This window comes from Pongo pygmaeus, chromosome 1, assembly GCF_028885625.2.
Source record: "Pongo pygmaeus isolate AG05252 chromosome 1, NHGRI_mPonPyg2-v2.0_pri, whole genome shotgun sequence".
Taxonomy (NCBI): Eukaryota; Metazoa; Chordata; class Mammalia; order Primates; family Hominidae; genus Pongo; species Pongo pygmaeus.
This window is the reverse complement of record NC_072373.2, coordinates 13,741,515-13,769,448: the sequence shown is the minus strand read 5'-3', so window position 1 is coordinate 13,769,448 and position 27,934 is coordinate 13,741,515. Positions and strand designations below refer to the sequence as shown.

The 27,934-nt window shown below is 41.7% G+C and overlaps 1 protein-coding gene across 2 annotated transcripts in view; it reads right to left on the bottom strand.

Annotated features, from left to right (window-relative positions):
* B3GALNT2 (beta-1,3-N-acetylgalactosaminyltransferase 2) overlaps positions 1-18,472 on the bottom strand; it is a 61,265-nt gene extending 42,793 nt beyond the window's left edge. Inside the window, exons 1-3 of one of the 2 annotated variants that reach the window (XM_054497276.2) lie at positions 18,097-18,472; positions 8,689-8,836; positions 3,164-3,264 (exon numbers count right to left, since the gene is read on the bottom strand). In XM_054497276.2, coding sequence (XP_054353251.1) covers positions 3,164-3,264; positions 8,689-8,836; positions 18,097-18,208 — 361 coding nt within the window. In that variant the 5' untranslated portion in view covers positions 18,209-18,472. The remainder of the gene's footprint in view (positions 1-3,163; positions 3,265-8,688; positions 8,837-18,096) is intronic. The other variant, XM_063670945.1, reaches the window with a different exon arrangement.
* Between the last annotated feature and the right edge of the window lie 9,462 nt (positions 18,473-27,934).

Sequence of the window (27,934 nt, the reverse complement as noted above, 5' to 3'; positions counted from 1 at the left end):
ACACCTGTAATCCCAGCTACTTGGGAGGCTGAGGCACAAGAATTCCTTGAGCCTGGGAGGAAGAGGCTGCAGTGACCTGAGATTGTGCCACTGCAGTGCAGCCTGGGCAACAGAGCAAGACCCTGTCTCAAAAAAAAGAAATTATATTTTCTTCCTATACTCTAGGAGATCATTTGGTTGCCCACATCAGACTTCCTAGAAGCTCTTTACACTCAGTAGATATTCAATAAAATGGGATTAAAGGGAAGTAATGACTCCTACCTAATTACAGATATGAACAGGAGGGAAAAAAGGGAGAATAGAGTTTTTTGTCATGGGCTGGGCAAGCATTAACTGGAGAGTTTAGACTACAACATAATGGACAACAATACAATTTTTTCTCTTTAAGATATTCAGTAAATAATAGATATCCATAGTAGAAACCTCTTTATTAAAAGCAATAAGTCAATTATAATATAGCATTTTTAGATATTTTCTTATCTAAAAGAATCGTGCCTTGAGCTTCAAGTTACGTGGACACAGGAAATCCCGTTGCATTACAGTGCTATTAAACCTTCTACTACAGCCACAGTATCATGACGATTAATGCTTACCATGACCTTCAGGTACTGAAATAACCATAACTGCCTTTGGATCATCGAAAAGATAAGATTAGGTTCAATATTAACTTAGTTATATACACATTTAAAAATTCATAACCTAGGTATTACATATAAAAAAATGTTCTATTAACATAAAGTTCTACTTCTTTACTTTTAATAAATAACAGCACTTAAGATAATAAAAATATGGTTAATTTAAAAGTGAAGGGATTTTTGTTTTGTTTTGGTTTTCAATTGTAATTTGTTGGAGGATACCACACCATCAGTGACACAACATTCTATGGGGTTTATGATCCCTTTAAGTCTCCAGTAAGGCCAGGCATGGTGGCTCACGCCTGTAATCCCAGCACTTTGGGAGGCTGAGGCGGGTGGATCACCTGAGGTCAGGAGTTTGAAACCAGCCTGGCCAATGTGGTGAAACCCCATCTCTACTAAAAATACAAAAATTAGCCAGGTGTGGTGGCGGCCACCTGTAATCCTAGCTACTCGGGAGACTAAGGCAGGAGAGTCGCTTGAACCTGGGAGGTGGAGGTTGCAGTGAGCCGAGATCGCGCCATTGCACTACAGTCTGGGCGACAAGAGCGAAACTCTGTCTCCAAAAAAAAATAAGACAAGACTCCAGTGAAAGCCAAAGGACTTTCTCCCCAGCACACAGTTCATACATAAAATTTGCTTACAACGTTAACTGAATTCACAGACATCCTAAGTAAGAAACCTCTATTTTGTAATACAGACCTGAATATATTGTCCAATTTATTTAAAAAGCTGTTTGAAACCCAGCTTTATAAAATGGCAGGCTCTTTAAATTAATGTTCAGTACCTTCCACCTTCTAGGAACTATTATTCTAAATACATCATATGTATCAACTTATTTCATCCTTGTGTCAATCCCAAGTTTACAGATGATAAAACTGAGGCAGAGGAGGTCACACAGCTAGAAAATGGCAAAGCTTGGACTGAGAACCATGAAGACTGCTTATAAAAGTGAGGTGTTATTTAATTATACAGTTTTAACAAACCTTAAAATACCAGAAGTCCTAATCAGCACATTTAAGACTCGGAAGTATAACCTCCCTTAGAAACACAGCTGAACATAACGGGAAGTGCTAATAAACACAGACAGTTAAAAACTTATCAACTTCCTAAAATTGGTTCCCTGGTGACACAGAGAACCTAGTTAGGATCAGCTTTCTTCGTTGTCTTTGTTTTTGAGACAGGGTCTCGCTCCGTCACCCAGGCTGGAGTGCAGTAGTGGGAGCAGATCATAGTTTACTGCAGCCTCGAACTGCTGGGCCCAAGCAGTCCTCCTACCTCAGTCTCCCAAGCAGCTGGAACTACAGGCATGAGCCACAATACTTGACTAATGTTTTTTTTTTAGACATGGGATCTCACTATGTTGCCCAGGCTGGTTTTGTGCTCCTCCTCCCATCGTGGTGTCCCAAAGTGCTGGAGCAGCTTTCTTTATCCTCATCAGAATTTTTACAAACTTTTAATTTTAAGGCATAAATAATGTTACTTGTGTTTTAAATTTTTTACTATTTTTTCTTTTACAGAAATAAATTAGACAATAATTCTAAGAGAAAGTTGATTCATAATATTCGTTTCTTCAAGATTATTATAAATTAACTGGTAAAATCAGCAGTTTTCCAAAAGTTCAAAATTTGGTAATTCAGGATTTATCTAAGCATAAGGAACTTCCAAATGCATATGAATCACACTGAAAAATAAAGTCTCCTGGATCCTAAAGTTCTGATTCTGTAAAGAATCTCTACAGATACCCCAAGTCAATCTGTCAAAAATGATGAAACAGGCTGGGCATGGTGGCTCATGCCTGTAATCTCAGCACTTTGGGAGGCTGAGGCAGGTGGATCACGAGGTCAGGAGTTCGAGGCCAACCTGACCAACATGGTGAAACCCCATCTCTACTAAAAACACAAAAATTAGCCAGGTGCAGTGGTGGGTACCTGTAATCCCATCTACTTGAGAGAGGCTGAGGCAGGAGAATTTCTTGAACCCAGGAGGCGGAGGTTGCAGTGAGCCGAGATGGCACCACTGCACTCCAGCCTGGCCAACAGAGCAAGACTCCGTCTCCAAAAAAAAAAAAAAAAAAAAAAAGGATGCGACACAAATTTGGATGAAAGACATTTTAGTCTATTAAAAACAGACTCCAGGGCATGGTGGCTCATGCCTGCAATCCCAGTGCTTTGGGATGCTGAGGCTGGTGAATCCCTTGAGGGCAGGAATTCAAGATCAGCCCAGGCAAGACAGCGAGACCTCAACTCTACAGAAAATTAAAAAATTAGCCAGTTGTCGTGGCACGTGTCTGTAGTCCTAGCAGGGTGGTGAGGTAGGAGGATCGCCTGAGCCCAGGAGTTTGAGGTTATAGTGAGCCATGACTGTGCCACTGCACGCCAGCCTAGGCGACAGAGCAAGACCCTGTCTCTAAAACACATAATAAAATAAAATAATAAAAAATAAAAACAGACTCCATACTATTAAGCTTAGCAACTTTTACTCAACATCAAGCTTGTGTATGGCAGTCAAGGGAAAAGATGACTTACCTGGATTTGTGATGTTGAGTAGTTTACAGGAATAAGGATCCTCCCTGTCTTCCACAGGCACTTCACAGCCATGAGCACCTATTATGAACTTCACAAGCACACTGAGAGATGTGTTGGCATTAACATCAGTTACTGATCTTCACCTCGCACATGCACGTTTCCTCATGCCCATTTCAGAGCTTTTACTTTGAGACACAAGTGTTTATGAGGATTAATTCTCTACCTTTATTCTTCTAGTCTGAGAAAATGGGGGAACAAGCAAACTGAAAGTTGCTAACTACGAAGTTACTTGTGCATGAGTCCGTTATTGCAACGCTATATTAAAGCAAGTATGAATATGTCTGGCCTCGCTACAAGCAAATGTTCGTATCATTTAAAAGCAAACTATAGTAAAGTCAGTTCTCATGCCCATACCTAAAAACATATCTATATCTAAAATTTTCCTTTGCTGCCTTCTTCTATTTCAGAAGGTGTTCCTTTTGCTCAAGACTAGGTCTTTCCATCCAAGAGGATATCCCCTTCTCTCCTAGACCTTGCTTCACTGGTTACCCCCATAACTAGTGGCTCCTTCCCTCCACATTACAAACATGATAAAGTCCTGACTCTAATTATTCTCTTCACCTTCCATCCCTCCTTGCCACCACACTTTACACTGAGGTCCTACAAAGAAACTAAAATTGCAGCCTGTTTCTTACTTCCCACTCACTTTATAAAACAAGATTTTTAGCTTTAACATCACCACCTCCACTGAGATTCCACTAATGTAATCAATGAGCTGCTGCTAAATCAATAGACACTCTTGAACTCTTACCTTCCTGGCTTCTCTACGACTTGATACTAGCCAGCTCCCTAAAATGCTCTCTTCCCTTCCTCCTGTGGCCTGCTCAGTCATCCTCACTGGCTCTTGTTCCCTAGCTTGTCCACTGAGAGTGGTATTAGTCCAGGGCTCTGCCTTTGGGTCTTTTCTCAGTCTACTCATTTTTTTTACTTCCTCTCCCTAGACAATATTATTTATTCTCAAGGCTTCAAATAGCATGGGAATGATTCCTGAATTAGTAACTCTAGTTGTTTTCTTTCTTTTTTTTTTTGAGACAGTCTCGCTCTGTCACCCAGGCTGGAGTGCAACGGCATAATCTTGGCTCTTTGCAGTCTCCACCTTTCAGGTTCAAGTGATTCTCCTGCCTCAGCCTCCTAAGTAGCTGGGATTACAGGCGTGTGCCACCACGCCTGGCTAATTTTTGTATTTTTAGTAGAGACGGGATTTCACCATGTTGGCCAGGCTGGTCTCAAACTCTTGGCGTCAAGTGATCTGCCTGCCTCGACCTCCCAAAGTGCTAGGATTACAGGTGTGAGCCACTGTGTCTGGACCTGAATTAGTAACTCTAGTTTAGACCCATGTAAAGGACCTGTAAATTCATTGGATATCTTCACCCAGATAACCCACAGACAGCTGTGTGCTAAAGCCTGCTACTACTGGCTTCTGAGAGCCAACTGTCGACTTTTCAGAAATTTTGTGAGATGGTTATTAAACACAGCCTTTATTTAAAATTAAATTATATAATCTTATAATTAATATATATTAAAATCAAAGGAAATACTCAAATTAATCACTTAATGTTTTACTACATTTTACTATTATTTATGTTCTTGAGATCATTTATGTTTATTACATCTACATGGTGGAAATAGTGCATATGGCTCCTGCTTCTCTTTCCCCCACTCTGTGTTCAGTGATGTCACATTAGTCACTTGAATTGGCCACAGTGGGAATATTCACACCCTAGAAACTGGCAAATAATACAAATAAGGGTTTGGTTATTGTTTTGTTGACTGTCTAGACTTAAGAAAGTATACAGAAAATGTTGATAATGCAAATTAAGCTTAATGTGATGTGTCTATCTACAGCCATTACAGAGTGAATAGTTCAAAAAAAAAAAAAAAGTCAAGGAAGATACGATTCCAGTGTTCCAAAACTGTTACCTGATACAGCATAGAAGTCACTGACTTTATTAAGTGTAAAGCTGACATATCTTAGTTGTCACTTTAGTCTTCACTGTTTAACTTAAAAGAAAGACTTCTGTCACAACTACACTCTTTTGTTAACTGCAACCATAAGTTGGTCATAGATAGGAGAGTCTGACAGACAACAAAAGCGTTCTATGAGAATCAACTGGTTTCATGGAATTTACGATAAACAGTATTGTATAGGTTATCTGTCAATTACATGCTGTATAGCCTTTATGTCAATAAAATTTATAATAAATATGTATGTACATATAAGCATCATTTTTCCCAGAGAGCCAGTTAGTAAACCTTTACCAGTACACCACTGCCTGTAGAAACCTCAAGGTCAACATATACACAACTGAGCTTCTTTCCCATGAAACCTGCTCTTCTCTTGTAGTACTTTTGTTTTGATTGATGATTCCACTATTCTCCAAGTCGGAACACTAGCAATCTTCCTAGCCTCCTCCTGCATTTTCTACATGCAATGACCTTATTCTCTCATAAGGTCACCTCTGTAGATCAGCCCCTCAGCAGTCCTCGCTACAACAAGTCTCGTCCTTCCACTCAACCCTCCACATGCCTGTTATACATGATCTGCTCACTGTCTGCCTCTCACAGTCATATGCTTCCCCCCTCTTTTCTTTATATACACCTCTCTACTCTCCTACCTCTCCTGGCTGTTTCTCTCACACTGCGCCACAACCCTTCCTCCACCACCACAAGCCCTGTGCTCAAGTTATATAGAAGTGTTAGGAGTTTCTCAAACACCCCGGGCTATTTTATATCTATTTATATCACAGCACATACATCATTTTATTATACTATTACACCTATTTCCTTCTACTAAATGTCAAGCCCCTCCTAACACTCAGGCTATACTATATTTATCTTTGTATTCTACCACACATACTACACTATTTGTTTACAGAAGTACTTAGTGTTGAGTTTGGGTCCTTTGGTGAAATGCAAGAATGGAAAATACGCCATAACCACAGAAATGCAGTTTCTGTTACTAATTACCAATTAAGGCAGAATACCTTTCATAGACAACTAGCATTTGGAATAAAAGTGTAAACAGAAATGAATAAATGTGCTAACTAAATTATTGCAAGTATGTACCAAATTGGGTTTTTTAGCCATCTTACTAGGTACTCTTACTAGATCCACAAAATTACTGTGTCCCAGGAAGGTGTTTTTGCCTAGTATCTATTTTTATACAGATAGCTGATCATTTTCAAAACACAAATCAAGCATGCTAAATTTAAAGCAAGACTGTTATGATGGCAAATAAATTAGTGGTGAATGTCTGAATATTAACTTTACTCATTACATTTGGTTCTGAGTCATTCATTCAATAGTTGTTGAGTGCCTTAGTCTGCACCAAGCTAGGTTTTAGGTATTGGGAATACACCAATGAAAAAACCTGAAGCCCCAGTGCTCATGAAACCTACATTCAAGTGGAGAAAGACAAACTATTTTACAACTAAATACAATATAGATGCCAGCTGGTGATAAGTGTTACCGAAAAAATTAAAGCCAACTAAGGGAAGACAGAAACAAGATAGGGGTGGGCTGCTATTTCATATGGGGCTGTCTGCTAGAGTGACATCTAAGCAGAGACCTGAAGGAAGTGAGTCCTGAGGACATTAGTGAGAGAGGACGTAGCAAATGCAAAGGCCCTGAGGCAGGAGCACTTTTAGTGTATGAAAGTACAGTAAGGCGGCCAGTGTAGGGAAAGTAGATGTAGATAAGGTCAAAGACCACAACAAAGACTTGGGAGTTTCACTCTGAGCAAGAAAGGAGGTCAGTGGAGGGGTATGAATAGAGAATTGACATAATTTGATTAATTTTAAAAGGATCTCTCTGGCTGCTGTGTGGAAAATAACATGTGTGGGGTCAAAGGTAGAAGCAGTAAGTTCAGAGAAGGGGGCTTCTGCAATAATCCAGGTGAGACGTAATGGCAGCCTAGATCAGACGGCAGTGGTAAAGGTGGTGAGAAGTCGGATTCTGGGTATGGTCTAAGCAGCATCTGGAAGGTATGCTGATGGACTGGATGTGGCAGGTGAAAGGAAAAATCAGGGTAACACCAAGGGTTTTGGTCTGAGCAACTGGTGGAGGAGTCATTATTTTCTAACAGGGAAATACTACAGGAAGTACAGCTTTTGGAGGTGGTTCTGATAGTAGTGATGATTCTGAGGTCTTTCATTTGCTGTGTAATAGGCTCTATTATCATTGCAACCATGAACTAAAGAAACCTGTCTTGAAAAGGAATGAAAGCTACTAGAGTAAGCACTACTAGTGACAAGAAAATTCACAACTAGGCCGGGCTCGGTAGTTCACGCTTGTAATCCCAGCACTTTGGGAGGCCGAGGCAAGCAGATCACCTGAGGTCAGGAGTTCGAGATCAGCCTGGCCAACATGGTGAAACCCTGTCCCTACTAAAAATACAAAAATTAGCCGGGCATGGTGGCAGGTGCCTGTAATCCCAGCTACTTGGGAGGCTGAGGCAGGAGAATCGCTTGAACCCAGGAATTGGAGGTTGCAATGAGCTGAGACCGTGCCACTGCACTTCAGCCTGAGCGACAGCAAAACTCCATCTCAAAAAAAAAAAAAAAAAAAAAAAATTTCACAACTGCAATTTGCTTGTATAGCTACTCAGTCACAAACGTGCCAGTGCAATTCAATCCTGAAAGGGCCTTCTCTGCTTATCACCTGAGTCTTCACATAAATAGAAGTCAACTTTCTATGTGTTTCTTCCCCTAGTCCCTCACTACACAATCTTCAGAGGCTGATCTCATTGAGAACAGACTAAGGCTTTGGGGCCCTAACTAATAACTGAGAGCTATCTAACGTCAGCATGAAATGGATTACCAAAGCTCAGTTCTGGAAGGGTAGTCAGGAAAAAGAGCATGGCATATCACACATACTGTAGATTACACAACTAAAAAATACTACAAAACTGAAAAAAATTAAATTTATCTCTGTGAAGTTAGTGAAAAGTATATTTAGACATGCACATGTGTCTAAGGAGAGAACTGCTCTAGAACAGAACCTTTTAAGAATTGCTATTCTAAATCAAAGCAAAAAACAAACAAACCACACTGGGTATCTAAATACCACACATGTTAACCAGTGAATATACTCTCTTCCAACTAGCATTTGGCTTAAAATGTTGGTTAAATTTACTTTTTGGCCCAAACTATATGGAAGAAAAGCAAATGAAACAGCCATTTCTCCCAGGAAGAGCCCACATATCTGAATGAACATTTCTATTCATAATAAGGTTTCTCAGAACTTTTTTTTTTTTTAATTAGGCAGGGACTCATTCCTATCACGCAGGCTGGAATGCAGTGGTGCAATCACCACTCACCGCAGCCTCAATTTTCCAAGCTCAAGCAATCCTTCCACCTCAGCCTCCCGGGTAGCTGGGACTACAGGCAAGCACCACCTCGCCTGGCTAGGTTTTTCAGAAATCTTATTTCAATAAACCAGGCAAGGCAACAACTCAGAAAACCTACCGTTGACTTAACGTGGGATGCTGTAGCAAATGCCTCATCCAGGTGCTTCTTATCACGTTTCGAAGTTCATGGTTATTGCGAGCTGACAACACGCCAACTACCACATCATAGTGAGTAGATTTCCACTGAGGAAATAAGGCCAACTGATCTAAAAATAAGAACAATACATTAGAAATAAGTCATGTATCAGTTACTATGAAGTTCAATATGTATCATAAGTTTATTGCAAAACAAGCTTATGTTTGTAGGAAATTCAGATAAATACAAAGAAAAGAATTTTAAAATCACATATAAACCTACTATCCAGAGTCAACCACTGATAACATTTTGGTTTAGAGTATTTTTGTGTTTCACATATATATGTATGTATTCATGCTCACATAAGTATACTAATTCTTCAAAACAAACAAGATGTTTGTGGTAAGAATCTGTTTCAGAAGGCAATGTAGCATGAAAAATAGTAGGCATTAAGAGTCAATTAGGCCACAGTTAGAATCCAGGCTCTATCATATATTCGCTATAAGTTATTTACCTTCTTGAGCCTCAGTTTCCTCAACTACAAAATGGGTATAATAATACTTCTCATAAAGCTGTTGTAAAAATTAAATGAGATAACATGTATAAAGCTCTTGGTTTGGTATTAGGCATATATGAGGCATTCAATGGCAACTAAAAAAAATGTGCTTTGAAAAGTGAGGTCCTACATTAATGTTAGCTATTAAGTTTGGCGGATGAAGTTGAAGGACTGCCATACTGGAAAGTAATGCAACCCTTATTTATATCAATGAATTCTATAGCCAGTAAACCTTTTACTACTTACTAAATATTCTAAAGAATGACGGGAAAGCAACATTTTTAGTAAACAAAAATAAAGTAACGAGTCATTCTGAACGGCTCATTTTTTACTGCCAGAAGGTCTAATGCGCAGGGTTACATTTCCATCTAAAACTTGTCCTTAGAAGACAGAAGAGAAAGATATGCTTTGTCCTTGTTTTTCATCACCAGTTTTAAGGCTTGAGAGCTACAAGCTTATATATAGCTCTGATGAGGTATCCATTTCATCTCTTTCTCCAGTGGTGGGAACTGATCCAAAACGTTTCCAAAAATAAATTATTGAAGCCCAGACTCTTTACTACATTAAATGCAATGTTTTTATATACCATGGGATCTAGGTATTCAGTCTAAAAGACAACAAAACCAGGTTGATATTTTCTTCGAAGGCCCAATTAAAACAATAAAAACAGATCTTTCTACTAGGATAATCTTAAGGATATAATACAGAAATTTTTGTGTAGATACCTTATTTTCCACAATAGATATATTCCTTAAAATGTTTCATTCCAGGCCAGGCACAGTGGCTCACGCCTATAATCCCAGCACTTTGGGAGGCCGAGGTGGGCGGATCACCTGAGGTCAGGGGTTCGAGACCAGCCTGACCAACATGGAGAAACCCTGTCTCTACTAAAAATACAAAATTAGCCGGGCATGGTGGCGCTTGCCTGTTACCCCAGCTACTCGGGAGGCTGAGGCAGGAGAATCTCTTGAACCCGGGAGGTGGAGGTTGCGGTGAGCCGAGACCGCACCATTGCACTCCAGCCTGGGCAACAAGAGTGAGACTCCACCTGGAAAAAAAAAAAAAAAAAAAAAGTTCCATTCCAAATGGAATAGAGGTATTTATTATTTCACTCTACAATGAGTCATGTACTAAAATGAATTCTTTTATAAAGACAATTTATTTTTAAATAAATTCAAATTTTCATGGATTAAGCTTATTAATAGGCCATATTTATTGAACAGTTAATCTGTGAAAAGCACTACATATAGAGTATCATTTAATGTTCACAACCCTATGAGGTAGGTACTTTTTTTTTTTTTTTTTTTGGAGACGGAGTCCCACTCTGTGGCCCAGTCTGGAGTGCAGTGGCGTGATCTCGGCTCACTGCAACCTCTGCCACCCGGGTTCAAGTGATTCTCCTGCCTCAGCCTCCCGAGTAGCTGGGATTATAGGCGCCTGTCACTGTGCCTGGCTAATTTTTGTAGTTTTAGTAGAGATGGGGTTTCACCATCTTGGCCAGGCTGGTGTTGAACTCTTGACCTTGTGATCCACCGTGCCCAGCCCGGTACTTGTTGAACAAATGAAACATCCAAAGAATTCAGTAACTTAAGTCAAACAGCTTGGAAATGGCTGGGCTAAGATTTAATCCCAGGCAATCCAACTCCATTCTTTATCACTGTTCTATTCTAAAGCTATACAGCTTAATATAGCTTATCTGAGTCTAAATTCTGATCTTTTAATCCACAATACCAGTTCAACTGAATTAGCAATAAGCGGACCACTGAATACGTTGGATAACACATCATTTTTTTTGAACTCATAGGTCAGAACATTTTTTCTCAGATACATAACTATATGATGAAAGTTGTACCTAGTGTTGGAACTCACTCTAAATGAGTGTCTGAATTCGGAGACTAATTTAAATGACTACGTAAAATTGACAATATGCTTCCCCACCTTTTTCACAGAGAAATATTATGTACATTCTAGTGTCAGGAAGGAGGCAAAGGTAGTGACCAGCCAGATCTGACATTGATTCCACAGCCAACATTTTGCATTAAGTTAGTAAGAAATTATTTAAATCCCTGTGCTTCAACTTCTTAATTAGAGAAAACTGATACAAAAAAAGTTTTGGATATTCTATTTCATTTGTTTCAAAGTCTCATCTCAAAAGATTAAAAGCTGTAGGGCAAATTCACATTTAATCTAAATGCCTCATTTATCTGACATCATCAGAAAATAAGGATGCTGCACAAAAACAAACTTTCAAAATATTTGAAACATCACTTTCAATGCCAAAAATTTACTACCTTATTTTTGATGGCTAATCAAAGCAAACCTTTTAGAAATAGATTACATAGAACATAATTTAATCTTTTCTTGATGTCTCAAAATCTTCATGAAAATTTCTCAGATCTATCCCTTTCTTGTCATTAATTCTAGCTGCTGCTCAGTTCGGTCTGTTTTTTCACCTGGACCAGTACGAGGGCATCCTAACTGGTTTTTACCTGACTTCTCCATATAATTGTCAAACAAGATTTTTCTAAAAATAATAAAGAAATACAAAGATAACCATGTGGCATGTGAAAATCCCATGGATTATGGATGGAAACCTCTTTTTGATCTTATTCCACCTCTCTGCCACTCTCAATCCCCCCTGCTTCTAATCCACGTCTAAGCTGCTTCTGTTCAACTGCTTGACTTTACATGCATTTCTCTTTTTCTTGCAGAGGCGAAGTAACACGGCATATTGTGATCTTTTAGAGAACTACTTCCAGATATATTGAAGTCAAATGTCAGAAAAATAGGTTTTTTAACCACACACCATTAATGTAAATTAGTCCAATAGACTCCTGAGTACTGTGTTACATAGTACAAAACCCAAAGTAGATGCATAATAAAATACTTATGTAAGAATGTTGCTCAAATTTCTAGCTCCCCTTACCAATCTGGCTCTAAACTCTTATTGCCTTTTGTTTTATGTTACAAGAACAGGGTACCTAGTTGATTCCGGTGTCTAGAAACAGAGGGAAAAAAAGAAAGTGCTAAGAAGTAAACATGATACAGAAGGACATAAAGATAATTCACAAAAGAAAAAAGGCAAATAGCAAGCCTATGAAAACATGTTCAACTTCAATAAGAATCAAGTTTGAATTAGAGCAATGAGACACCAGTTTTCTCCTACATTCAAACTGACAAATGTCTTCTTAAATTATTTAACTAAATGATGGTACTTCAAGGAAATGTTGTTAGTGATTTCAAGAAAGTGGCTACTCTCCACCGGGCACGGTGGCTCATGCCTATAATCCCAGCTTCAATTTTGGGAGGCCGAGGAGGGTGGCTCACAAGGTCAGAAGTTTGAGACCAGCCTGGCCAATATGGTGAAACCCCGTCTCTATTAAAAATACAAAAAAAAATTAGCTGGACGTGGTGGTGCATGCCTGTAATCCCAGCTACTCGGGAGGCTGAGGCAGGAGAATTGCTTGAACCTGGGAGGCAGAGGTTGCAGTGAGCCAAGATCCCGCCACTGCACTCCAGTCTGGGTAACAGAGCTAGACTTCTTCTCCAAAAAAAAAAAAAAAAAAAAAGGCTACTCTTTTTCATTGCTGGAAGGAATGTAATTTGGTACAGTCTTCTGCAGGGGGCAATTTGGCAATGTGTCAAATAATTTAGAATGGTATAACTTTGTCCAGCAATTCTAAGAACTCATTCTAAAGAAATAATCAGTGATATACTCAAAAGATCTTTATTAATCATAGTGTCACCTATTAATAGCAAAAAACTGCAAGCTACATAAACACATAAAGGACTCATTAAATAAATTATGGTGTAGCTGTATGACAGAATACTATGCAGCCATTAAAATTACATGTTAATCATATCATTAAACATTATTCTATTAATACAGATAATAGATAAACAGGCGATAGGAACTCTGTAGACACTAGATGGTTCTGTTTATATAAAGTACAAAAGTAGCCAAATTTCTGCCACTGGTTACTATCCCTGGTAGCGACAGAAGAGAGCATGAAGGGAACTTCTGAAGCACTGATAGTTTTCTTTTTTTAAATCTGGGTGGTGATTAGTTGGGTGTGTTCGATTTGTGAAAATATATCAAACTGCACCAGCTTTATTCTCTTGATTTATTCACTCAAATGACAGAGCATCTCCTATGCTCATTGTTCTAGATGGCACAGATACAGCAGTAAACAAAATCTTCATAATGTCAGGACTAAATCACAATCCCAAGCAAGCTCCCTGAGGGTAACGTAAGGGCCAAGGGAAAGTTTTCCCCCTGAAGGTTCGGTGAAAATCACTGACAAGAGACAGACAGGAGAAAAGGCATATAAATTTATTTGATCAGTAAAGATACAGGAGAAACTGCCCATTTCTATGCTTAGGTTTAACAAAGTATGGATAGCTATGTGGAATTAAGATTGGACAGAAAGGGTAGGATCTAATGTTAACAGATGGAGTTGGAAAACCCAGCAAGGCCTGTCTAGATTCTTCTTGTCCTCTCTGAGTATACATTCTTTCCTACTGGGTATGGGATAGGACCCTCTCTGGTATGAGGTTCTTATGACCTGTAATAAAAGAAGGTAAGTTAGGTAATTTTTATATAGAAAGGTGGTGGGGGGGGGGTTAGTTAGAGTAATATGTTTAGGTTTTATGGCTGGCTTTGGGGAAGAGGGATTTTAGTTTCTACAGCTAGCCTCAGGTGAGAATGCAAGGCCAGAGACGACAGCAGCAGCAGGTCAGAGACAGCTGCTTCTGAGGCCTTATTCTGGGGTATTGTTTTCTTCTGAGACCTTACAGTAAGAACTATTTCTTTTCTTTAATATGTAATATATCCTGAGAGTCTGGCAACCTGCTCGACTCTGCACTGTGAGTGGAAATCCAAAGGCATATTAAAGTCTAAGGGAAGGCCTGGTGCAGTGGCTCATGCCTGTAATCCTAGCACTTTGGGAGGCCAAGGTGAATCAATCGCTTGAGGAAAGGAGTTTGAGACCAGCCTGGCCAACATGGCAAAACGCAGTCTCTACTAATAATACAAAAATTAGCTGGGTGTGGTGGCACACACGTAACAGAGGCTGAGGCAGGAGAATGGCTTGAACCCGGAGGCAGAGGTTGCAGTTAGTCAAGATGGTGCCACTGCACTCCAGCCTGGGTGACAGAGTGAAACTGTGTCTCAAAATAACAATCAAAAAAAGTCTAAAGAAGGTTGACATCAAAATTGATTGCTCAAAATAAGCCCAAGAGTCTTAAAAATCAGACCAAAATTCCATTCTCATATGCATGCTCTTGGAAGAGTCACAAATAGATACAAATCTTGAAAATGAAGAAAACATGTGAGCCTATCACAGCTCTAATGATAAAGACAATCATCATACACACTACCAAAGACACCTCCCAAAACACCACACTAGCACAGACATCAGTGGCCACCAGACTACCACTCCTCTCTCAAACTCATGGAGTGTTTACTATGAAACAGGCACTGTTGCGGGTGTTTCATTAATTGAATCTTCACAACAAGTCTATGAGATCATCATTTTATAAATAAGGAAACAAGCACAGAGACACAATTAGCATATAGGGATAATTTTGGAAGAACTCACCCCAGGCAAAATTACAAAGCAAGCTTGATTTGTTTTTTGACCTTCTACTTGCCCTACGTCTGTTTCCATTAGATACTGTGAGCACCTTGGGAGCAGGGACTAGGCATCCAGCACAGAATCCAACACTCAAGTACTTGTTGAGTGAATATGCTCCTTTGTTTTGGTTTCTTTCTTTCCAGATACCCTAGAAAGCGAAGCCTTCTTTTGTCACATCATTTTTCTAAATTAACCGTTAAATAATTCCTACTTAAGGCATTACCCAAAACGAGCATTTTGTAATCAAGATATCCTATGTTTAGATTCCTTAGTCCGATGGTTATCTCCACCTGCATCGTCCTCTGTCACCCTCAGGTGTGCTGGATTTCACTTCCTCTTTACCAGCTGCTTTCCCTGACTGGTTTAAGGGAAGCTATCACATTTAAAAAATTGATGATTCTGGTACTAACGTGACTCACTCACTTCATTCTGGTCCCTGCTCAACTGTTACCTCTTCAGAACGGAATGGACTTCCCTGACCTATTTAAAACCATCTCTTTAATCTCTTAACACTGCTTTATCTTTTTTCACTATACTTATCACTACCGCTGTGATATTTATAATTATTTCCTGATGCTCTGTCTTCCCTTCTAAATTGTAAACTACATGAAGGCAGGAAGTTTAGCTTGATTACTGCTGTAATTCCACACCTACAATAGGAGTTTAGCTTGATTACTGCTGTAATTCCACACCTACGATAGGAGCTGGCACAGGCTCTCAAATATTTGCTGAATCAACTGCAAGCCAAAGAGCCTTTTTTAATATTCAGGGAAGGTAAATCGCTCTTTCAAAAAAAAAAACAAAAAAACTGCCATTACTTAATGAGACTGAAGACAGACAAAGCAGCAGAAGAGAAAAAAAATACATTTAAAAATGTTAATTCAAGAAAAGAATACTTAGCAAAATCTTGGGGATTTTTTCTCCTGTTAGGCTTAAAGTATAAAGGTTAAAATGTAAAAACACCCAACTATTTTAGTTTCAACATGGTGACAGCACAATGGTAAAGGAATTATGGGAAATTTTTGCATTTAAGATGCTTCCACTGCTTTTAGTTTTTTCCAAAAGGAAAAAAGGAAAGGTAGGAGTAAGTCTTGTTTAATCAATTAATTTTTTTGAGACGGAGTTTCACTCTTGTCACCCAGGCTGGAGTGCAATGGCGCAATCTCGTCTCACTGCAACCTCCGCCTCCCAGGCTCACGTGATTCTCCTGTCTCAGCCTCCTGAGTAGCTGGGATTACAGGCATGCACCACTATGCCCGGCTAATTTTTGTATTTTTAGTAGAGATGGGGTTTTGCCATGTTGGCCAGGCTGGTCTTGAACTCCTGACCTCAGGTGATCCACCCACCACGGCCTCCCAAAGTGTTGAGATTACAGGCATGAGCCACCGCGCCGGGCCAGTCATGTTTAACTCACATTATTAAAATATCGATGGTTGACAGGTGCAGCAAACCACCATGGCACACGTTTACCTATGTAACAAACTTGCACGTCCTGCACACGTATCCCGGAACTTAAAAAACAAAATCCTATTTATTATCTGACCAGATACACAGTACTCATTCAAAGCCAAAGTTAATTAACAAAACTAGTATTGATCTTCTTACCTACGTTATTACCCTGTTCCTTTCTATGGTCTACTTCTTCATCTCCTTAATCTAGCCTGGTCTAACTGGATGGCAGATAAAGTCATCATCCTTCATGTGCAGTAAGGGAGTAGGAAAAACTTGTCTCAAACTAAGAAACTGCCTAGCAAGTCTACTAAGATTTCAGTTTTTGTTTGTTTTACTGAACTTTAAACAACCATTAAGGCCATAAACAGACTTAATGACGCTCTGCAAGGAGATTCCAGCTGGGCTCACTCATAACAAAAGAGAGAAACCTGTAACACACAAGCAGATGTTACAAAGCATTTTTTATATATGGCACTCTCTTCTTAGTTCACTTTACAAAAACCTAAAAAACACTGAACAAAACCCTGACCCACTAACTGGTTAAGTGCATAGTAACACTGTACTTTCATTAAATCACTTAAATAGTGTTTAATTCTATTCAGGTCACACAAATCCTTTTCAAAGAGCTAGTGATCTAATAGGAAAAGAGATTGTTACCAAAATAACCTCAACATAATTTCATATAACTGAGACTGTTTTGAGGATTGCCGAATACTTTCTACTTATAAGGCACAGAGTGCTGAACTGCAAACACTCAATTCTAATTTTAAGAACTTTTGGATTAGAAAACAGCTGTTTTGGGGAGAGATGGTAAGGAAAAAAAGTCCCAGTGTAGTTACAAAATTAAGTATTACATAATATTTAAAAGAGCTTTCTAGGTTTCTTTCACGTTCTAGGGTAAGCCCTTAAAAAAGAAGACAAGAGATACAGGGAAAGCTAAAGTAGTGTTCAGGGTGGTGGAACCCACTAACAAAACAATCCACTGGGCACCGTGAGTAAAGCATTCCATTAGGCTGTGACGCGAAACAAGAACAAAGGTTTCATTCCTACGAGAGATTAAGTTTTAGAGCAAATGGACACGATCGTTAAAGAATTTGGTATTTCCATGTAAACTGCATTAGCAGGTTATGCGATCCAAACTCACAGGAACAACTCCACTCTCGGCCATGCCCTATTTCAGGTCTAGATTTGTTTAACCGACTTACATCATCATCCAAGAATACGAACTACAGTATATTCTTACAGCAAAGTTATTCCTTAAAAGCAAAACCCAGCCACCTTTGAAAACACGCACACACATTATCCATGGCACTAAAACCCCAGTCTTGACCGAGAAAGACCAACAACTTGGGGGGGAAGAAAACAACTTCAGAGCCCGAGCTCCCAAAGCAGGAGGCGCTGGCGGCTGAAGGGCACACGAGGTTCCGCTCCCGGGCGAACAAGCGGCGTCGGACATCACCGACCAGGCCTGGGGACGGGCGAAGGACTTGCAGCTGCGGGCGCCGGCTCTGCGGCCGTGAAGGGAAACGGTGAAGTGAGAAGCGGCGGGGACACGAAAAGAGAAAAGCTCCCTCAAGTTTGCCCGATGTTAACGCTCCAAGGATGAAAAGAGCCGTTTGTTTCGTCTGGGGACCGTCGCATTTGGCCCTTCCCCCGCCTCCAACAATTCCCGGCGAAGCCCCGCGGCACCGAGCCGGGCCTCCCACTGCCCCGCGGCCGCCAACCAGCCCGGCCCCAGGACCTCACCTGCAGCGCCGGCCCCGGAGGCGCGGGCGGGCGGCGGGGAGCGCAGCCGCAGCCAGAGGTGCAGCGCGGCCCCGAGCACACACGGGCACAGCAGCACCAGCCAGTTTCGCATTGGCCGCCCCCGCCGCGAGCCGGGCTCTCCCGCGTCCCGGCGGAGACGGAGGGGACCTGCAAGTGCGGAGACTGAGGGGCGGCAGCTGACGAACGACCACTCCGAGCACGCCCGCCCTCGCGCTCGGCGACGTCCTGGGGACTCCTCGCAGCTCCCGGCCCCGATCCTCCGGTCCCCCAGACCGCGGGTGGCCGCGGCTTAGCCGGCCGAAGCCCCGCCCCCTCCGCTTGGCCTTCCCACCGGCTCCGCCCACCTTTTCTCCCACTCGCCCCGCCCTCTCCTCCCGCGTTTCCACCCGCGCCCGCCGGCCGGCCGGGAGCTGAAGTCCCGCTCTGGGCCCGGGCAGGGGGCGCCCGCGGTTTAGAAACCACATTTCCCATAATCCTAAGCATGCGCTTCCGTCACTCGGCAGCAGCGGAGGCGAAGCGCGAGGCCCCACACAGAGCATGCGCATCCCCCTTGATGTTTGCTGCCACCCCACGGCCCAGGGGAGGTAGTGCCGGAGACCCGGTGCTGAGAGGCAGCCCCGAGCCGCGAAGGGAAATGCGCTTTGCCTCAGATTTGAAGGAAATCCGAGTGGCTCTTGTGTGAAATCACGCAGAACTCCTTTGTTCTGCGTGCTCGCTTGCTCGCCTGCTGTGGGAGGTGGGATCCTGCTGACGTCTCCTTGGCCCGAAGAGCGGGGCGAGGAAGCCCGAGTCCCCGCGCCTGGAGCGGTGACTCATCAGGGATTAGCTCTGGTGCCGTGGGTTCCCGGCTCTTTGCTCGGTTCTGTGCTCTGGGAACGCAGGGCTACAGACAGCGAGCAGGGGACTAGGCTGTGGAGCACCATGATGACGAGCCAATCAGGGTAGAACTGCACGTGCTCCGGGTTCATACTGGAGCTGGGAGCGAAACGCGAGCCGGGCGAGCTGGGAGAACGTGGGCTCCGGGGACCTGGGGAAGGGCGGTCGCAGCGCGCCTTCCAGGCAGAACGCCGGCCCCGCGTCTTGCGGCTTTGCCCCGGGTGGGAGCCCTCCTGGCCCTCCGGGCCCGCGCCGAGGCAGCGGGAAAGCGGGGGCCGGGCGGTGAGGGCACTGGGGTGAGGATGGGAGAGAAGGATGAGAACGAGCGGCTGGGCTATGGGGCGGTTTTTGTTTTTGTTTTTGTTTTTGAGAGGGAGTCTCACTCTGTCATCCAGGCTGGAGTGCCAGTGGCGCGATCTCGGCTCACTGCAACCTCCGCCTCCCGGGTTCAAGCTATTCTCCTGCCTCAGCCTCCCGAGTGGCTGGGCTTACAGGCGCCCGCCACTGCGCCCAGCTAATTTTTGTATTTTTTTAATAGAGACGAGGTTTCACCATGTTGGCCAGGCTGGTCTCGAGCTCCTGACCTCAGGTGATCGTCCCGCCTCGGCCTCCCAAAATGCTTGAATTACAGGCGTGAGCCACTGCGCTCGGCCGCCGTTTTTTTTTTTTTTTTTTTTTTTTGAAGTTTCCACAAGTGTGGAAACAGAAGATGACAGTATTATTGAAAAAAAGTCTTGGATGACAGAAGACCCAACTCAAACAGGCTTAAGGGAAAAAAGTACTTTGGCTCGCGGTGGCTCACGCGTGTTATCCCAGCACTTTGGGAGGCCGAGGTGGGCGGATCACTTGAGGGCAGGAGTTCGAGACTGGCCTGGATAACATGGTGAAACCCTGTCTCTACTAAAAATACAAAAATTAGTAGGGCGTAGTGGTGGGCACCTGCAGTCCCAGCTACTCAGGAGGCTGAGGCAGGAGTATCGTTTGAACCCAGGAGACGGAGGTTGCAGTGAGCCGAGATCGCGCCATTGCACTCCAGCCTGGGTGACAGAATGAGACTCTGTCTCAAAAAAAAAAAAAAAAAAAAAAAAAAGGCAAGAAAGTAATAATTGGTTGCCAGAAAAGGTATATACTGTTTTTATCCTCAAGAAAGGTAGTAAATGGCCTCTGTTGATATTGTAAAATTTTCATTTTGTGAATTAGAATGAGTTATCCCAAAAAGAGGACTAATACCTCATTTTAGCAGAGCTAGTCATTCGACACTTATTGAGTGTCTAGTATGTGCCAGACACTTTTCTAGGTACTTTAGGTACACCAGTGAACAAAATAAAGATACCTATCCTGTGTTGATGGGGAGTAGGGCACAGACTATAGACATAATAAAGAAATATACTCAACCAGCATGTTAGAAGGTTATTCCTGCTCTGGAAAATATAACAATTAGGGCCGGATAGGGGAATTGTGAGTGTGGGACAGATTGCAGTATTAAATAGCAGTATTTAAACAACTGTTCAAAGTTACAATGAGCACTAAATGGAAGAATAAACATAAGTCATCCTAATATATTAAATAATCAAGGTGTTGTTTCACTTAACAACCTAGAGGGGAAGTTTTTCACTGGCACTCTGACAGGCTTGCAACAAAAATAGTTTTGAATAACTTTGTAACATCCTTCAGATCACATCACAGTGGGAGCTGTCTATAGTACTTGTTCATAGGACCAGTGACCTTTCCACGTACCTGTTTTCTACTATCCCCTAATAATCTCATGACTAAAGTGAGTTAACATTGCAAGACAGTACTTCCTGTAATCCCAGCACTTTAGGAGGCTGAGGTGGGAGGATCACTTGAGTCCAGGAGTTCAAGACCATCCTGGGCAACATAGCAAGACCTCGTCTCTACAAAAAAAATTAACAATTAGCTGGGCATGATGGTATACGCCTATAGTTCCAGCTACTCAGGAGGCTGAGGCAGGAGGATCACTTAAGCCCCAGAGTTCAAGGTTAGAGTGAGCTATGATCACACCACAGGACTCAGCCTGGGTGACAGAGTGGGACCTTGTCTCTTAAAAAAAAAAAAAAGGTAAGAGTGACAGTATGTATAATGGAAAGAATTTAAAAACTCAGTAGTGATATAAACAGTCTGTGTAGTCAAGGGGCTTATAGGGTAAGTAGGAACAAGTTAACAGAATTAGAATTAGGGAGAGACAAACTAGGGTGGTTGGTAACCATGATGGCAATTCAATGTGATAAGTGCTCTGAGAAAGGGATGCACAGGATGTTAGAGCAGCACAAAGCAGGGGGTACAGCTGTCTCTACTCATGGGGGATTGGTTCTAGGATCTTCTATGGATACCAAAATTCATGGATGTTCAAGTCCCTTATATGAAATGGTATAATATTTGCATATAAGGTACACACATCCTCTCATATACGCGAAATCATCTCTAAATTACTTACAACACCTAATATGTCTACGCATCACTTCATTCACGTGGATTCAATGACAGGCAGCAAATTCAAGTTTGCTTTTTTCCTGTATTTGAGGTTGGTTGAATTCATAGATGCAGTACCCAGGGATATGGAGGGCCAACTATATTTAACTCTACTCAGGGGTCCCCAGAGGAGGCTATCCCTCGAAAAAACAGGGCTGGGGCTTGAAGTCAAAGTGGCCAGTTAACAAGGCCAGAAAGTAGGAAGGACATTCAAGAGCACATTCAAGAGTAGGCAAAAAAAAATAAAATAAAATAAATTAAATAAATAAACCTGAGCTCGTGATGACACGGCAATTAGGGAAATGTAAGCAATTGGTATGACCTTAGTGAAAGTTAGGAACACGGCAATGATGAGAAGGTGAACAGAAGGCAGAGGCCAGGTTGTAATCATAAACTTTGCTAAGGAATTTGGACTTTATTGTGACGCCTCTAAAGAAGAATTTTTTTTTTCTGATTACAAACATAACACATGATTATGAGAAGGAACTTGGAAAACAGAAGAATATAAGAAATCATACTACATACAATTCATACATTTTTTAAAGTTTTTTCATTAAAAAATTTGCCATTCATACTATAAATTAGAATTTATATCCAACTATTTTCACCTAACCTATAAGCCTTCCCATATTTAATTAGTAGTCTCAGAAAATATAACTTAATCATTTGTCCACACTATAATTTCTTATCTGGTCCCGTATTATTGGACATACCGGTTGTTTCCATTATTCCACTATAATAAGTAATACTGGCACTTCTGTGCACAAAACTTTTTCCACATTTCAGATAATTTCCTTTTTCTGATATTATTTCTAAGCCGCTTTATGCATACTGCTATTGTTTCAATGTGTATGTTTGCCTTCAATATGTTTCTCTTATCCCACTTACCCTCATATTTTAAAAAAGTTCTTTATTAATTCAAAGGACAAAACTTTTCATCAATGAGATTGAATATTCTTATGTTCGTTAGCTGTTTCTATTTCTTTTGTGAATTAGTCACGTATCTTGCCTTTTATCCATTTGTATAAGCCCTTTATTTTTTCTCAGTTTTCTTGCCTTCTAATTCTTTTAGGACACAAAAACACTTTAAATTTTTATAAATTCAAATGATCAATATTTAATTTTTTTTCCATATTTTAGGATGATTCTGATCATGAGATCTGGTCAATAGTCTTGTTTGTTTTATTTAATGTTTTAATCCATTTGGAATTTATTTAGGAATATGGTGTAATGCAAGGATCTCAAAATTAATTAATTTTTTTCATATAGCTAACTATTGTCCTGGCCCATTATTTCCCTATTACTTTATGACATCACCTCAATTTATTAAAAATTTTTAACATAATAGTATTTGTTTTCAAGCCACAGTTTTGCATTCATCTGTCCTTTCATCAGTACCATAGTACTCTAATGATCCTAGTTGTATAATATTTTGTAATCCAGAGGGCAATTCTCCCTCTCAATACTCTTTATTTCTCACACATATATATATATATATATATATTTTTTTTTTTTTTTTTTGAGACAGAGTTTCGCTCTGTCATCCAGGTCTGGGCTCACTGCAACCTCTGCCTCCCAGTTTCAGGCAATTGTCTTGGCTCAGCTTTTCGAGTAGCTGGGACTATAGGAGCGCACCACCACAGCAGGCTAATTTTTGTATTTTTGTAGAGATAGGGTTTTGCCATGTTGGCCAGGCTGGTCTTGAAATCCTCTCCTCAGGTGATCCACCCGCGTTGGCATCCCAAAGTGCTGGGATTACTGGCGTGAGCCCGGCCTATTTCTAATGAATTTTATAATAATTTGTATAGCTATTCCACTTTCCCCTAAACCTTATGTTTAATAAAAAACTAATGCATGGTTATCATAACAAACAAAAGTAATGTAATACAAGTGTAAACAAAATATATAATGTTAGAATCCTTCAGCCCACCCCAATCTTTCTTTCCAGACTTAGCCACTATAGTCCAGATATTTCTTCTTGTATATATATTCTGAATTTTTCCAAATTTCTTTACTTTTCCAGTGATGGAAAGGGAGGAAGCACCCTCCTTTTCAATCTCCATGAATGCAATCTGTTCCCTTAACCTGTATAACTCCAGAAATTCTAGTCCCCCTCTCAATATTTCTAAGTACCGAGGCGTGTTCTCTTTTCCATAAGGTCATCATCAGTCTCTTTGCCACCTCTTGTTCCAGGCTGCTCTAGTGTTCTCTATCAACCATCTCAACTCATAACCACTTCTCTAGGCCACAGCCCCAGATCCTTCTGCTTTGACCCCAAACACAGACCTAGTGCCTCCCTTTATCCCCCAGTCACAGCTAAGACATGGCTGGCATGTTTAACAGACTTTTAAAAGGATTGGCCGGGCGTGGTGGCTCACCCCTGTAATCCTAGTGCTTTGGGAGGCTGAGGCGGGTGGATCACCTGAGGTCTGGCGTTCAAGACCAGCCCGACCAACATGGAGAAACCCCATCTCTACTAAAAATCCAAAATTAGCCGAGAGCGGTGGCGCATGCCTGTAATCCCAGCTACTCGGGAGGCTGAGGCAGGAGAATTGCTTGAACCCGGGAGGCGGAGGTTGCAGTGAGCTGAGATCGCACCATTGCACTCCAACCTGGACAACAAGAGTGAGACTCTGTCTCAAAATAAATAAATAAATAAATAAATAAAAGGATTTAGCCTGAGAAGATACAGACAGAAAACTTTTAACTTGATATGAGATAAACTTGCTCCTATGGTCCCCCAGTAAAGGTCCCTACTGGCTATCTCTTGCCTTAAGCCTTACCCCAGCCCTTTAATGACACTTCCAAGCGCCTTCTCATCCCTTCCATATGAGGGTCACTTCTTGCTGGTTCTCTTTTCTCTAGTATAGGGCCCAATTCGATCAGCCAATGAAATAAAAATTGCCCTTGAACATCTCTTAAATAGCCTAAAATATATAATATGTATGTTTTTGTAATTCTGTAAAAGTATTTTTTTATTCCTCTAATTCTTATTTACTTATTTGGTAGTGATGAGCTCTCACTATGCTGGTCTCGAACTCCTGACCTCAAGCGGTCCTTCCACCTCAGCCTCCCAAAGTGCTGGGATTACAGGTGGAAGCCACTATGCCTGGCCCTCTAATTCTTTATCATTAAAGTTTCTCTTCAGGCTTTAGTTTTCACTTTCTTCCTCAAGGAAACCATCTTGCGTGGTCACTTAATCAACAAATATCTTTTTTTTTTTTTTTTTTTTTTTTTTTTTTTTTTTTGGTGAATAGTTGGGAAACCTTAAAATCATTCAGATGTTCTTTTCAGGACTCCTGGCACTCTGCCTCGGGTGGGTACACACTGCCCTAGTAATGTGTGCTATTTAAATGATTTCTTCTCTTTCTTTTTTAAGCCAATAGTTGAATTCTCTTAAATTAAATGCCTGTGATGTGACGACCAGATAATCTTTGCAGAAGACAACCTTTACACTAGCAGACAGAATTATTAACATTTCAGTCTGAAAGCATCTTGACTCGGGCTTCTCCAAGAAGAGTAGGAAAATAGACACTGCCAAACTGTCCTTCAAAAATGTGCTCAAGGAGGGAGGCTGGTGTAACAGGAACAGAGTGAGTGGTGAGGAGAATAATCGGGGATGATGTAGTCCCTAGCAAGAATATGATGTAAATCATGACAAGGATTTGGGCTTTTACTCTGAAATGAAAGGCGAGTAGTTACATGGTGGGGTTTGGTTTTGTTTTTTTTTTTGAGACAGAGTCTTGCTCTGTCACCTGGGCTGGAGTGCAGTGGTGCGATCTCGGCTCACTGCAACCTTTGCCTCCTGGGTTCAAGCAATTCTCCTGTCTCAGCCTCCAAAGTAGCTAGGATTACAGGCGTGTACCACCATGGCCGACCATTTTGTATTTTTAATAGAGATGGGGTTCTACCATGTTGGCCAGGCTGGTCTTGAACTCCTGACCTCAAGTGATCCGCCGGCCCAGCTCCCAGAGTTCTGGGATTACAGGTATGAGCCACCACACGCAGCCTACATGGTGGGTTTTAAGCAAAGGAGTGACATGATCTGACTTATGTATTAGCAGGAACACTCACATTGCTGTGTGGTGAATAGACTGGCTGGGGGTGGAGAAAATCTACCGTGTGGAGTAGCAGAGGAGATGATGAGTATCATTCAAGGCTTGAGACAAGCTGCAGTAGTAAGAGCCAACCAGAAGATGGAAGAGGGATCCTGGGTGCTTTTACATGGAGTTGATCTATCTGAGGGTGCAGAGGCCGACTCTAAGATGCCATGGTGCATCTCCCTAATTCAGGATGGAAAATGTTGACTGCAAAGGAGTCTCAGTTGAATCTCTCTCTCTGAGAATTGCCCTTGGCTGAAGGTGGCTGCCTCACCCAAGGGTACAACTCCCTCCTAAGAGACAACCTGCATCCAATGACTAGTTAAGGAACGGTATAAAGATGTGGGTAACTCTGAAGAGCCATCCCGTGGCCTCTGTTGCAACTGCATCACAGTCCAACTTCTCCCTCCGCCCAATTCTGCTTTCCTCACTCCCTTACCGGCATTCCCAAGAGCAGTCCCCAGTAAACCTGTACACAACCCGTGTTTCAGAGTATGTTTCCATGGGAACCTGACCTAAGAGCGATTCTGTTAAATGACATAAAAGATGATGTCATTTCTCTACCTAAAACCCTGCAAATGGCTCTCCAGTTCTCTCACAGGGAAACCAGAGTCCTTACAGTGGCCTGCAGGCCGTTGTCATCTTCAGGCCGTTGTCATCTGCAGGCCTGAACCCCTCTAACCTCATCTTCTATTCCCCTCCTTCTCATTCGGTTTGCTCCAGAACCATCCTGGCCTCCTTTCCATCCCGAGAATAGGACAGGTACATTCTTTCCTCGGGATCTTTGCACTTTGTTTCTTCTGCTCTTCTTCCAGATATTTTCATAGCTTACTCTTTCTTCTTCTTCAAGTCAACTAAAATGTTGCCTTTTCCATGAGGCCTCCCCTGTCCCTTCTATTAAAAAACCCTGCTCCACCACTCCCAATCTCTATTACTCTATTCTGTATCACTTATCACTCTTTTTTTGTTTTGTTTTGTTTTGTTTTGAGACAGTCTCACTCTGTTGCCCAGGCTGGAGTGCAGTGGTGTGATTTTGGCTCACTGCAACTTCCACTTCCCGGGTTCAAGCGATTCTCCTGCCTCAGCCTCCTGAGTAGTTGGGATTACAGGTGCACACTACCATGCCCAGCTAATTTTTGTATTTTTAGTAGAGGTGGGGTTTCACCATGTTGGTCAGGCTGGTCTCAAACTCCTGACCTTGTGATCCACCTGCCTCGGCCTCCCAAAGTGCTAGGATTACAGGCGTGAGCCACTGCAACCTGCCATGTGTCACTTATCACTCTTAAACATACTGTTCAATTTACTTATTTGTTTGTGGTTTACTGTCTTACTGTCTACACAGGGCAGAAACTTTCCCTCCCGTTTTGTTCCCTGATGTATCCCAGAACCTGGATAAGTCACTGGCATTTTGTAGGTGCTCCATAAATATTTATTGAACAAACAGTGAATGAATGAGTGAATGAATGAATTTGGGAATCTTTAGCAAGTTGATTGCAGTAGAACTCACAAGGTGAGATTACCAGGCATAGTCTGTAGAGCGATGATGAAGGGAGACACCAACATTTAGGTGTGAGCAGAGGAAGAGAAAATTATAAAGGACATTGACAAGAACCCAGACTGTAGGAGGAAAACAGGAGGATGTGTCACCCAAGACAAGATGTAAGATGGCAGAGGGAGTGCAGAAAACAGCATACAACCTGACCAACACGGTGAAACACTGTCTCTAAAAAAAACAAAAACAAAAACAAAGATTAGCCGGGCATGGTGGTGCATGCCTGTTGACAACATATGAAGCCAGATCAAGGCAGAAATGTGTCTGCTGATTTGAGAGAGGGCAGGTAACTAGCAGTTTCGAGGAATAGGTAGGGCAGAAGGGAGTACTGTGAGTCGAGGAGTGAATGAGAAGGAATGAAGTGGAAATGGTGTGTGCATTACTATTTTGAGAAGTTTGGTCATGAAGATGAGAACGAGAAAGAATGGGAGCTGGGAAGAGGGCTCCGATTGAAGAAGTGTGTGTGTGCATTTAGATGGGAGAGATAAGCCTGACTTGAGTATTTTTAAATGATGTATGGAAACAGCCAGTAACAACCATATAATTTGTAATCCAAATCAGGGTTTTGAGAGAAAAAGGGGGCAGGACAAATGCTAAAATGGATAAATGTCAAGACAACAGGAACTATCTGCAAACCAGACCATATGGTCTCCCTGTCCATGCCTCAAGTTTTCCATGCAAGTCATTTATCCTTACACTTAGCGGGCTATTTTTTTCTGACGGTAGGTGGCAGTAAAGAGCTTGCCTCTTTTTGCCTCTTTTCGTTTGGTTTTGTTTTTGAGAAAAATTTAATTAGAGA